The 13,054-nt window shown below is 34.4% G+C and overlaps 2 protein-coding genes across 2 annotated transcripts; one reads left to right on the plus strand and one right to left on the minus strand.

Annotated features, from left to right (window-relative positions):
* Positions 1 to 69: 69 nt before the first annotated feature.
* On the plus strand, positions 70 to 6,227 carry LOC116346831 (spatacsin). Its single transcript, XM_031777072.1, has 4 exons — positions 70 to 2,430; positions 2,523 to 4,245; positions 4,328 to 4,416; positions 4,479 to 6,227. The coding sequence occupies exons 1-4, from the start codon at positions 250 to 252 to the stop codon at positions 6,189 to 6,191; spliced, it is 5,706 nt and encodes a 1,901-aa protein (XP_031632932.1). The 5' UTR covers positions 70 to 249; the 3' UTR covers positions 6,192 to 6,227.
* Positions 6,228 to 6,873: 646 nt separating this feature from the next.
* On the minus strand, positions 6,874 to 10,418 carry LOC116345145. Its single transcript, XM_031774262.1, has 2 exons — positions 9,688 to 10,418; positions 6,874 to 7,966 (listed from the first exon to the last, which is right to left on the minus strand). Exons 1-2 carry the CDS (start codon positions 9,771 to 9,773, stop codon positions 7,003 to 7,005), a joined length of 1,050 nt encoding a protein of 349 aa, XP_031630122.1. The 5' UTR covers positions 9,774 to 10,418; the 3' UTR covers positions 6,874 to 7,002.
* Between the last annotated feature and the right edge of the window lie 2,636 nt (positions 10,419 to 13,054).

Consider the following 13,054-nt stretch of genomic DNA (forward strand, 5'->3'; position numbering starts at 1 on the left):
ACATATTCTTACTCATCCATCAAATTAGACATTGACAATTCATGTTTACTTCATTTCAATCGAAAACGATAAACAAAATATCAGTAGAATGAATCAGCTGTGTAATCTAAGTAGAAGAGATCCGTACTGAGTTGTCATGCTTCATAAATAACAAATAATTACAGAGTGAATGTGTCGTGTTTACAAAATCAACAAATTGAAACAAAAACAAACCATGTTATAACGTAAAACAGAGGAAGTGAGAAAGAAATGGCTACACCAACAAATGAACGTGAAAAATTTACGGAAAAATTGTTGAAAGAATGGGAACATATTGAAGATGAAGTGTTAATAAAAGAGGTTGCAACAAAAGGAAAATATATCAATTTATTGTTACAATTTTTGGTGCGACGCAGTGGAAAGCCATTGACCGATGTCAAACAATATTTTAACGATGAAGTTGACAAATATGTACATCGTTTGCTCACCAATCGACAAGTGCATAAGGCCGAATTGGTATTGAAAAATGTGGGCCGGCAACCGCAAGCGCTTTTCTATGAATTTGTTCAAAGTACATCACAGGAGCATATCGATGACGATATAAAAGATCGTGTTTTAGAACATTTACAACATTGTAACAACAATTTCGATGTGATACGCGAAGAATACGATTATTATTTGCTTGTGTTGCGTTTGGCACAATCGAATAAAACACTACGGCGTCAATTTGAAGATGAAATTCATGTGTTTACGCTGGAATCATTGCTGCGAAAAAGTGTGGAATTTCGAAAATTAATGGCCGTCACAACGTGTTTACACTGTAAAAATGCAATTCTTGTGGAAAAACTTGACAAACATATTACATGGACGTATCTATGGCGTTCCGAACAATTTCAATACATTGCCAATTGGTTGAATTTATTGTATGCCAACAAATGCAATTTGGTTACTGATGGCAGCCAAAAGGAGCCACGTTTTGATGTTGCCCTGAAGAGTTTATTTTCATCATGGGAAATTGAACCGGATATGTTTGCAAGTGTTCAAAATCATCCACAATTAGATGAATACATATTGAATAGTTTTGCACAGAATGGCATGATCGTGAACAATGAAAAAGATTCAATATTAACAATTTTACAGCGGATATTTACTACACGATCATTTGATACGAATGCCAATTGGCTTATGGTCGATGAAAATCTACAGAAAATCATAAGACTGATCTGTGGCCAAGAAAATTTGGTGCTGCTACTTTATGATATTTTTAGTGTGGAATTGATTGAAAAAATTGCACCCGAATTTCGTAAAATTAAAGATGAGATTGATCTGTGTTTGACGATTAAGCAAGAAGATTTTGAAACGAAAACCTCGATGGCCATTGTTTCGGAAAAATGCTCCGAATATATTATTAAAACATCGGATGTGGATTTTTACTCAAAATTTCCGCATATCTACTTAATGGAGCAACTGTTAAAAGATAAATCGCCAATGGATTTGGCCCAATCAAAAGGAAGTTGTGAAATTCTCGGAAAAATTTCGGTCATCGATTTATTTTTACGGAAGTTGAGTTCAACGCCCATCGTAAATGACTATGAAACCACATTGGATGAAATGCTGCAGCTAAAAAATATCGATCTGAAAGTGATCAAAGCTGAAATCTGTGAAGCGAATAATGACAATGCAACCAATGCAACTAATACTGAATTGATATCATTTTCAAATCAAATTTTAAATAAAAAATATGGCCAATCAACCGTTTTAAATTACACACACTATGTAAAGCAATATCGTAGCGCGTATGCGGTTTATAAATTTTTTGTTGATCAACTAAACACATATTCGCAAATATCGCATGCACAAATTCAAATAGCATGCGGAGCAGTGTGTGAAATTGCCGTTAATAATTTCGATGATAATGAACTGATTGCACATTGTGTGGCATTCAATGAAATGCTTGGCATAAATTCACAAATTTTACGAGCGTACATCAAATGCTGTCGAATTATCAAAGAAAATTCGATTGACAATTTTAAGCATGGCATTTGCTTCGGCGAAGATCTTGTACTCAAACAATGTGAACAAATTATTTTGAAACAAATCAAAAACGGTGAAAATTCGAACGAACTATTTGATGCACATAAATTGGAACCATTACGAATTTTGTATGGTGCACGAAATAGCGATTTACCATTGTCATTTCTCAAAGAAGCCGCCCGACGATCAAATTGGTTTCAATTTTTATTGTTTGCAGCCTATCACAATTATTCGATACGATCGATTGTTGATGTGTGTCAAATGGATTGCTTTGCAAATCGAAACATTGGATTGAACATTGGACGAGCACTCAAAGAAATTATTGTCGATGCCGAAATGTCACGGAGAACAAACAGTTTTTCGTATCGCGAACATAAACGAAAATTGTATGGTAAAAACGATGCCACCAGTCATTTGGTGAGTTCTTTTTTTTTTTTTTTTTTTTTTTTTTTTTCACATTTTTCGATTTTTTCAAGATAATCTATTAATATTTTCTCGAACTTTTCCAGCTTAACGCAAATCATAGACAAATTTCAAACTCAGTGAATTACATAGAAAAAATATCGCCGGCCAAATTGTTGTCGTGTCAACAATTTTTAAACATCAACGATGATATGGATATATTTGCTGTGATTTTAATTTGTACCTGTGAAATGCAATTACCGCAAGAGCCCGAACTGAATCTCAATATGATTAGAGAATTTATGAAGAATCCCGACACACATCAACCGTGTACGCATTTAAATTTAATACGTTATGCATTCAAAATGAAATGGCCAATTTTGAGTGTGTTAGCAGCAACGGTGAACGCAACGGTTGTGGATTATTGTTGGATCATCTGGTTAATAATATCGACTGAATTGTCATCGATACCAATTGAAATAGAAACATATGCCAAACTTGCACAGTACATCATAACACATACGGTGCAAGGGAATTATGTGCGAACATTGAATCAAAGTTTTGAAATTTTTTATCCAAACAGTAAATTTGCCTTATTCACATTATTTCTATCGAAAACGAGTCTATATCATTTTGTGCCCGAAACAAGTGCATTACTTACGGAATTTTTGTATGAATTAGACGAAGGAATGGTTTCGATAAATGGCTTAGTGCCAATGGCATCCGATGAAATGTTGCGATTCATCACTTCGTTGCTGGTTGCATATGTGAAACGAAGCTTTGATTCGATGGAGCATTGTCAACAGTTACTGGATACAATAAGCGCATCGGGCATCGGCAATCATGTTGATGTAATTGATTTTGGTATGATTGCGGCCATCAATCGAATTATTTGTTTTACAAAAGTTCGTCTTAATATTGATGAAATGTTGTGTCGTGCTACGTCCGATACGAATGGTGTTTGCATCGCCGTTGAATGTGAAACTGATATGGAAACATCAACGCTTTTACAAAACGAATATATTCGAATTTCCGACGAGTTAATTGCTGAAAAGCAATTTGCATGCGCATTAGAAATGGCCGACTTATTGAATCTCTCCAAAGATACCATCATCTATGAGCAATGGATCTATCAATTTGAAAATGATCAACATTTTAACATTGAGAATTGTGATCGTGGTATTATACAGCATTCCATTTCACCATTAGTGCTAGTGAATTTTTTGCTATACGTATCGGCCAAATTGGATTACACCGAAATCAAAAAATATTTGGTGCTAAAGAAAATTTTAAATGCAATCAAACAACATCATCTCTATCCCAATGAAGTGATACCACGTGATCGCATCGAATACGAAATGTACAAATGTGTATTAAAAAATGATACGCGCATCGATGACATTGAAATGTATAATTCAGAGTATTTTGAAACGATTATGATGGCGGAGCGTGGTGTTTTGTTCAAACCATTTTTGGATCTAAAAGATTTGGCCGGCGTTGATCAATTAACAATTTTTGCAAAAGATCCGCTGAAAAAACAAGAAATCGAGCGACTTAATCAGTTAATGAATCGACTGCTGGAACAAGGTGATGTTGTTCAAGCGCTTCGTTTACAAGGCATATTCAGTCATCGTACAATTGATTTACATTATTTAGTATTTTGCATGGCATTGGCAGAAAGTTTGGCCAGTTTATATGATTTGTCTTCGGAACAGAAGCAAATGCTAAATGATGGTCTTAAGCATGCGGCATCGAAATTCAATCGGCGAACCCTTCGATTGAAACGATTGAATACGTCGTACAGTACGAGTGCATCTTCGTCACCAGCTGGTAAGACTTAGGGGCAATTATTGATTCTTTCTCGATTATTTTAAATTAATCGTATTCTTTTCTTTTGTAATTCACCCCTTAGGTAAAACTTATCTTGATTCAGAATCGGCACGCGTCGATTTTGAAGAAATTCCACCCAGCGAAAAACAAGATCTTTTGGACGCAATTCAGGTGGTTACAATTTCATTTTCGTGAAACGATTTTAAATAACATTTCTTTTCATTTCCCTGCAGAGTCTTGCATCACGAGTTAAATATGGCTTCAAATTGGTTCAACGTATTGCAATGGTCTTTCGGGCTGCTATGCATTTGGAAAAAGAATATATGGATGTGTTACAAACAAAAGAAGCTCATGTTTTACTTCAAAGTGCTATCGATAATCCATGTGTAAATCGTTTACTCGTAATTAGCGACATCATGACATCAATGCAAATGACATCGCATGAAATAGCCAATTTTATCGCTGAACAAATCGCACGTGCAATAATCAAATGTCGATTTTATACGCTTCAAAATTCAACATCACAATCGTTTGGTCAAAATTTCCTATGGGAATTTGATTTGGATAAGGATTTTCATTTATTTTTGGAACTGTGTCCATGCACATCATTGTTGGGTCACATTTTGCTGCGATATTGTGATGCGCTAAAAATCTATCGTCAATTCGACTCGTTAAAAAATACGGAATACGATTTGAATGCATATGCAAATGCTGATGAATTGCGTGAAATTTTGAACAATCTTCGAACAATTATGGAGAGTCAAGTTTTGTCAATGAAAAAGCAAAACACAATTACCGTTGAACTTTTGATCAAAGCACATGAATGCTTTGTACATGAATGTTCAATGGAAGGTATTGCATTCGTGTTACAACGTTGTAAAGCGATCACAGCAGCACTAACCGCCGCCAAATCATGGCTATTAATTGTAAAACTATTGATTGGAGTTGGTCGATATCGTGACATGTACTATTGCTTCGAAATACTCATAAAAAATGAACAATTTGAATGTTTACTTGGACAATTTGGCGAAGAGAGTGGATTTAAAGATGCAATAATATCATATTTAAAAGAACATCATCCAGATGACAAGGAAAACTATCGATTGGCCGCTTTACATTTTCAAATGTTCCAAGAGTTGGCACAACTTAACGAATCCGAAGCACGACAGATCATTGACAATGAACTGAAAAAATACGAAAAACGCTCCGAAGACGAAATTTCCGCCGCATCGTTGAATCTATCAAAATATTCGACCGATCAATTGACCAGTGCCAGCACCAGTACGCTTAACGTTAACCCAAATATGAATGCATCTATAGCGGCCGGTGTAACATTTTTGGTGTGTTCAAAACCGCTGGTCGATTCATTAACTACGGCTATGGATGCATATTCGCATGCAACCGAAAATAGTTTGTGGGATAATAAACTTGGTTTGGCACAACGAACTGCCTCAAATGCTGAATTAGTTGCGATGCAAATTCATTTGGTACGTGACGCTCTTGATAATTCCAAATTGACTTGTATCTGCGTGTTAAATATTCGTGGTGAAAATGCTTTTCGCTATCTGGTCAATAATGATCTGAACATTCCTCAATCGTTGATACTCAGCCGCGCTTATCCGTATGAAATTACATGGACCGAAGCGATATTTAATCAATTTGTGCTACAAGGCAAAGACGACTATATTATAGAGTTTTGCGTTCGATTTGAACTGACCGACGATATGATTGAACATTTGGTTAAGAATTTCTTACAAACACAATCAAATGCCACGCCAAAAATGGAAAAGGCGATTTCAACAATTATTGAATTGGTGCAAAGTGTTACATTACGTTATAAATTGGCCTCGTTGCTCAGTGACAAACGAACTATTGCAACGCTTATCAACGGCGATTGTTTGTATTATCTGAAAGACACCAATTATGGGCGCAACGAAACTTTATAAAAATGAAACTTAAACGCTTGCAAAACACGACTTTTTAGAAACCAAATATTTTGTTTGTTTGTTTTTTTTTTCAATGAATGTTAAAAATTTGTTTTTGTTTGTTTGTTTTTTTAAATTGAAATAAAAATTAACTTTTAAAGTTGGAATAAAACTTATATTTGTCTAAAAATGTAATTGTAAATGTTTAAAAATTCAAATCCAGTGGCGGCACCATGAAATGTGATATTAAATATCTTCTTTATGTCTAGCCGGGCCGGTAATCCACTTGAAATTCATCGAAATCCGGACAAAAACCAGGCAATGTGACTCAAAATCCGTTCGCAATTAATATATCAATCGTTATTTTCCTCTATCTTGAATCAATTATACTCATAGACTTTGGATTTTTAAGTCCAATAGTTCCTTGTGTTTGATCTTCTCCGATCTTCTCATTCAAATGAATAACAGTAATTTATACTTACCTTTTATTCTGAGCCGTCCATTTGATCTTCATCGGAGCTCTATAGATATGTTATATGAGGTCAGAAAGAAAAAATAAAATTCCATAAACTCTTTTATCTTATACTTTATTCAATCAATAATCACGTTCGTTAAATACATTTTTCGGACAAAAGTTCATTAAAACTAGATAAAAAAAAGATTTTTAGAACGAAAAAAAAAAAAAACAAACAAAATGATTAAAATGTTGAATGAATGAGGCGTTTATCGTAGCTCTCAACCAAAACGAGTATAATTTGATCGTCGTACGTCTGTCAATCGGTGACAATATTCTCCTGTCGTTCCTTCAAATTTATTATATATATTTTTTTTGTTAAATGCTTGTATTTAGTGTGGACGCAGCAGCCGATAGTCGATTCTTAAATTTAGTGAAATTCGTAATTGACATAGGTTTGCGTGTCATCTTCAAGATGTTGATATGATCTTCGGATGGGCTGTGAAGTGTTGGCAATGTTATTCGTTTCGGTTTTCGTAGCTTATTTCTTTTGAGCATTTGTGAAATGGTGTGTTTGATTTCGGATTCATCATCTGAATCGGAGTCCGATGCGGTCGATGATGTTGAACTGAGTGATGTTGAATATGTACCCGGCATCCAGTCATGGGTCATTCTTGGTTTTTTACCTTTAAGCGCTGTGGCAAGTGTTGGTGTTAGCAGTACTTTCGATGGATACAATGATGTTTTCTTGGCTTTATATTTATCAACTTGTGGTGCAACATAAATTAAATCGGCACCCTTTGACGAATCCGAATCCGATGCACTGTTATCATCTGAATTATATAAATCGGCATTGGCTAGCATATAATCGGGAAAATATTCGCTGGTCTCGCTATTATCATTGTCGGCCAGTGCTGGTTTCAATTTCTTCATGATGTGCGGTGGAACTTCGTGACCTTCGGCATGTGCTTCGGCCATCATTTCAAGCATCTTAAATGGATTTTTCTTTTTTGGTACTTTCATTTTCTTCGGCACATAATTCATTTCACTGGTCCGATAATCGGATGCCGATGGTCGCCACATATTCTTTCCGAAACCCAATGCAATGCTCTCACTTTCGCTTAGCGATGGTATCGCTTTCAACAGATTGCTACTACTGCTACCAATACCGCTGCTACTGCTGCTAAGCTTCAGTGATGATGGTGATGCTGATAGTGTTTGCAGAATTGGTCCATGCGACAAGCTTTTTCCCGATTTTGGTTTAACAAAATGATGCTTGTAAATGGTTCGTGTATGTGTATGTTTCTTTATAATCTGCGGTACATGCAACTTTATATGAATACTAAAGTGAAGAAAAAAAAAAAACAGAAACAAGAGAGAAAGAAAGAAAACAGAAGAAAAATAGTCAAAATAGGCACCAGATGTCATGCATTTAATCAAAAACATGGAAATATTTTACAATATTTTGGTTTTTAGCTTTTTTATTTCTTTTATTTTTATTCTGTTGCATTCCATTCGGTTCCGCCTTTCATTCCATAGTGTAAAATTATGAGAGATAAAAGAATCAAATAATGATGTGCTGTGTATTTCGAAAAAGTGTGAAAAAGTCCAAGAAAAACACGAGTAATTAAATGTTACTCCATCTAATAATCGCCGGTATCTTGTGAATAGGTATAACCGATCAATTTATGTGCTTCATTTCGTTTGCTATCGACTTTTTCGATCTAATTACATGGCTTGCTTCTTGTTTGGATTGCAACATTTTCATTACGGGGGCCGATTATGTGGTGCGCTTGTTTTGTGATGCGACAACAATTAATAAATGTTTTTTAGTCTCTTTCAAATGAATAATGATGGCTGGACAAAAGACCGTTATAAATATTGTGCGTGTGTATTATAACGTGAAATGGGAAATAGATGACGTGAAAAAAGAGAAAATTGCGCTACACATTTGTTTTGTTTTTTTCTTTGCGTAAGAAAACAATTTTCAATTTTCATTCGATGCATATGACCGAAAATGTAAACCGTATATTTGGTTGAATACTGGCCTGCCCATAAAAGCGTGACATTAATTGACTCAATGGTTTTGTTTTCAATGCTGTGAACGGACTTTGAGTAAAAAGCTGCCTATAGGCATAACGGAATGAAACATGGACAAACGACAAACTGTAATAATATCGACAAACAATGTAATCATGCACCATTTAATTGCTGCCATTGCTATAAGCAGCCGCTGATTATATGTCCAAGACCATTATGCATAAACGCATTCTATTAGCACGATGGTGCGGTACACTTGATGCAAAACCAAAACAAGCCATCCGATGCATCCATATGACTCTCACTTTTATTAACATTTGTTAGTTTGGCGCTTCGTCAATGTTAATGAACTTTATGCGAGAAATTTATTTTTCTTTCGTTTTCTTCTTATTTTCCTTTTGAATTTTTTTTATCATAATCACCATCATCTATATATAAACATATATATTTTTTGTAAAATCGACATCATAAAATTTATGCGGATTCTTTTGAATTTAATATCTTTCATTCAAATCCATCAAAACCAAAGATAGGTGAATAATGTTGTGACGACAAACATGAGTTTTGAGATTAATCATTTTGAAGTTATTTTGATCAATCACAACCATCATGATCATGATTATTGACTTAAAGCTCTTTTCAGAGCATCGTATTTTCAATATTAGGAAATTTCGAGAGTAAATTTTAATGTTTTTATTGATATAATAACTCAAAGCAATTTAACGCAAGCCAAATCCGTTTTTTTCATCGTTGATTTTTGGATCATAAAACAGCACAAGCAAGACAAAAAAAGAACGGCATCGAGTCAAAATGCACGGAAAGACTATTTCATGCATTCAAAACAGTTAATATTTTGACTCGACGCCGAGTACAGACAGGTGGCAATGAAAGGAAGATTTCGTGCAATTATATTTGTAACGATTTGTTTGTTGTAGTTATTAGATTCAAAAACGGTAAGTGGAAGAGTGCAAATATGGTAAAGAAGGGTGCTTATCAGATTTAAAGTCTTTGTATGTTACGTACTGTTCATTGGATTCTCCTGCCAAGGCCGTTTGAATGGCTACCAAACAACAAACAGCGAATGAAAACCAAATCGTTGTTCCAACCATGTTACCACAATCAAACAAAAGATGACACACAAAAAAGTAAATCCCAAAGGTGTTTATCCGATGGTCCCCAAGTTGGAAGTGGTGATCGCTTCAACTGTCTTCTACCCAGAGGTTTGATGATCCAACTGTCGATTTTTTTTTTCACAAATTTGTTGAATCCGTAAATAATCACATATATATATATATAACACGAAAGATTGCGTTTAACTTCTTCGGTATCGTCGTTTGAATGTTTCTTCTTATTTAAAATTCATTCAAATAACAAAAGAATATTCAAAGCAAATATTCCAACAATGAGCAATCGAAAGTGGAAAAAAAGTATGCGATTTCTTTGCAAAAATGTAAATAAAGACCGTTATTGGAAATGTTCTCGTAACGATTTTTTTCTCTCTCTCTCTCTCTCTACCTTTTTTTCTTCCCACTGAATTTTAAATGAGTTATTTTATTTTCAACTTAATATATTCACTAAATTCTTTTGTTTTCGTTTCACTTTATCCAATTTTCTTATTCGTGAATTGGTTGTTTGTTGCAAAATTCTCTAGATTTATTTTCACTTGAAGTCGAAATAATCCGAGCGACTGTATTGTGAAGAAAAACAAACCGAATTTTCTTTTGGCTTGAAGATTGTTGTTTTCTTCGGAAAGGCACAATGTTGAATGACAATGTTTCAGCGGAGCAAGAATAATTTATATCTTTTGGCCTGCCGTGACGCACACTCTCATTCGGCTGTTGTATTCAAAACAATACATACAAACAATTGGCGTTTGGGTCTATTTCGATCCAAACGCGCAATGTTCGGCGGCAACGTTTGTCGCAAAAAGATAAACAAACCAATGCGCTACCATTGCAGTATATGCTACAGGTGGAATGGAAGCCCAACGAATAGCGCCGTGTGGAAAATGTTTCCAATTTCGCGTCACTTTAGCCGTTATAGCGATCGAAAAACAGAAGACGATAACCCATGAAAAATCAATCGAAACAAAATGAAAATCATTGGCAGAACATTGATCAGATGTGCGCATCAGCGCGCACACAATATCAAGTATGCACTTGTTGTAACTCAAACTGCAGCCTATGTTGGTAAGTTCAAATCAAATTCCAATGGCTGCGACAATATTCATTAGACCATGCAAAGGGATCAATTTCAATTTTCACATTTTTTTGTTGAGATTTTGTTTTAGTTTTCTTCTTCTTCTTCGTTGTCGTCGACGCCTTGTCTTTCTTTGCTGTTATTTAACTCTGAAATTACATCAAATACATGTGAAATGATCGGATAAGTCTCTCTGTCACTCTGCTGGCCATCAAATTGATATGGTTTGTGTTCAATTCCGTTATTTACCGTGTTGTCGTCGTTATTATACTATTTACTAACGTTTTTTTTTTTCATTTTCAATTACAATGCGCGTTGTAATAGGCCGGACAATGAAAGCCATTTTCGATCGATGCAATCCCATTTTCTTTTTCGTTATTGTTGTTTTTTTTTTTTAAATTATTTTAGCATTGGACACATACACACACAACACAACGAAAGGAAAAGTGATTTGAATTGCAGCTTCTGTGGCATTTTTCCTTTTTCTTTCGCCTTCTTTCGTTCATTCATTGTTTCTCGTCAATTGAAAGATTTGAAAACAGATACTGCATAAACTGCTCATTTTTTTAATATCATAATCATCATTCATGCGAATCGAATTTTGCACTTGTGAACGAACGAAAAATTGTGTACCCAGAAAAACAAAATTGCGGCTTAACAAAAATTAACAATGAAATAGGTAGCGGAGATGTAAAGTGGTTGAAAATTGGCAACGAAAAATTTGAATTACCCAAAAGTGACTATTTAATATCAGCTATTGGCGTAATCTATTTGCATTTTCAATCACTTTTTTTCGCACTCAATAAAAAGAAATCCAAATAAAAAAAAAATGGAAAATTAAACTGTCATGCAATGGAATTAAATTCGTCGATCGGAAGATTGAGCTGCATTATTTAATTTTCGAAAAGTTGCCAAAGGGGCACATAAAGTTGGTTTTTTTTTGTTTCAAATATTTGACTGCTTCTACACCGAAATTAATATTCAATTTCACGTACTTTTATCGAGACCAAATTTTGTTGATTTAAGGTTTTTCATTTTTAACTCATTCATCATGTATGCATAGGCCAAATTTCGGAATCTTTTATATGATGGAGCGGTTCACCGTATCTTCAACATTTTAATGTCGATGCCGATGAAAGTGCTGGGAAAATTTAAAGGCAAAGTGTAGTAAAAGGTGTTATGAAAATGAATGGAAAACATCGCGCAAAATAAACAATACAATTTAAATTACAAGCATCAATTTAAAATCACAACAAATGAAAATTGTTGGCTGCTATATAGACGCCGCTGCCGTCTGCATCAACAAAGCGTAAATATGTTAGCAGTGTTAGATTTTATAAGCATGGTAATTGATTTGACTAATCTTTTAAATTCATTGACATCACCATTAACCTTTTGCTAGGCTCATCGAGTGATGGCATCCTTGGGAACAGCCAAATATAAAACTTGACTTTATATTTATTGGGAATATTTTAAAAATATTGAAAATAAAATAATTGGAAAATTGGTATAAATATATTCCACGTCGAGAAACTAAAATCAAGTTCTAGGGCATTCAAATAGTAATTTTATTTCTATTGAAAATCATTTTATTCAATCATAGTTGACTTTATTTTCTTCGATTTAGACTACACCGAAAAGGTAATTGTGATCAAATGCGATTGAAAGTAAGAAGTGCCAAAAAATGCAACATTTTGTTGATTCTAAACGTAGGTGTTGAGATGCTGAAATTGTATCTGTTCATTTTATTTGAAAACGGAAATGATTTCAATAAAAGGAGCTAAGGTTACGACGAGATCATTTTCAGAGGTGAGTGCCATTAAGCGTTTCTTCCGTGAATGTTAACCATAACAGTAATAATACTATTATGCAAGTAGATTGGAAATCTCAACACAGATTGTTTGTTTGTTTCGTTTCATGGAAATTTACCGCATTCATTGCAATGCAAACAGAAAATCACTTTGTATACTAATATGAATGCTTGTAATTACTTTTACAAATAGCTCTGATAATGGGTGTTTATAGCGGGTGGCGTTCATTCAGTCACATGTGTTGAAAGTAATTTCAGTGACTGAAGACACACAGATTACAAACGTACAAAATACGAAAAACCGTTTCCCTGCACGAGATGGATAACAATAGTTTTGGCGAAATGAAAAAAAAAAACGAAAAAAGATGAATACGACAATGT

The sequence above is a fragment of the Contarinia nasturtii genome, unplaced genomic scaffold (assembly GCF_009176525.2).
Source record: "Contarinia nasturtii isolate CC-2019 unplaced genomic scaffold, AAFC_CNas_1.1 Cnas_scaffold_129, whole genome shotgun sequence".
NCBI classification, from domain to species: Eukaryota; Metazoa; Arthropoda; class Insecta; order Diptera; family Cecidomyiidae; genus Contarinia; species Contarinia nasturtii.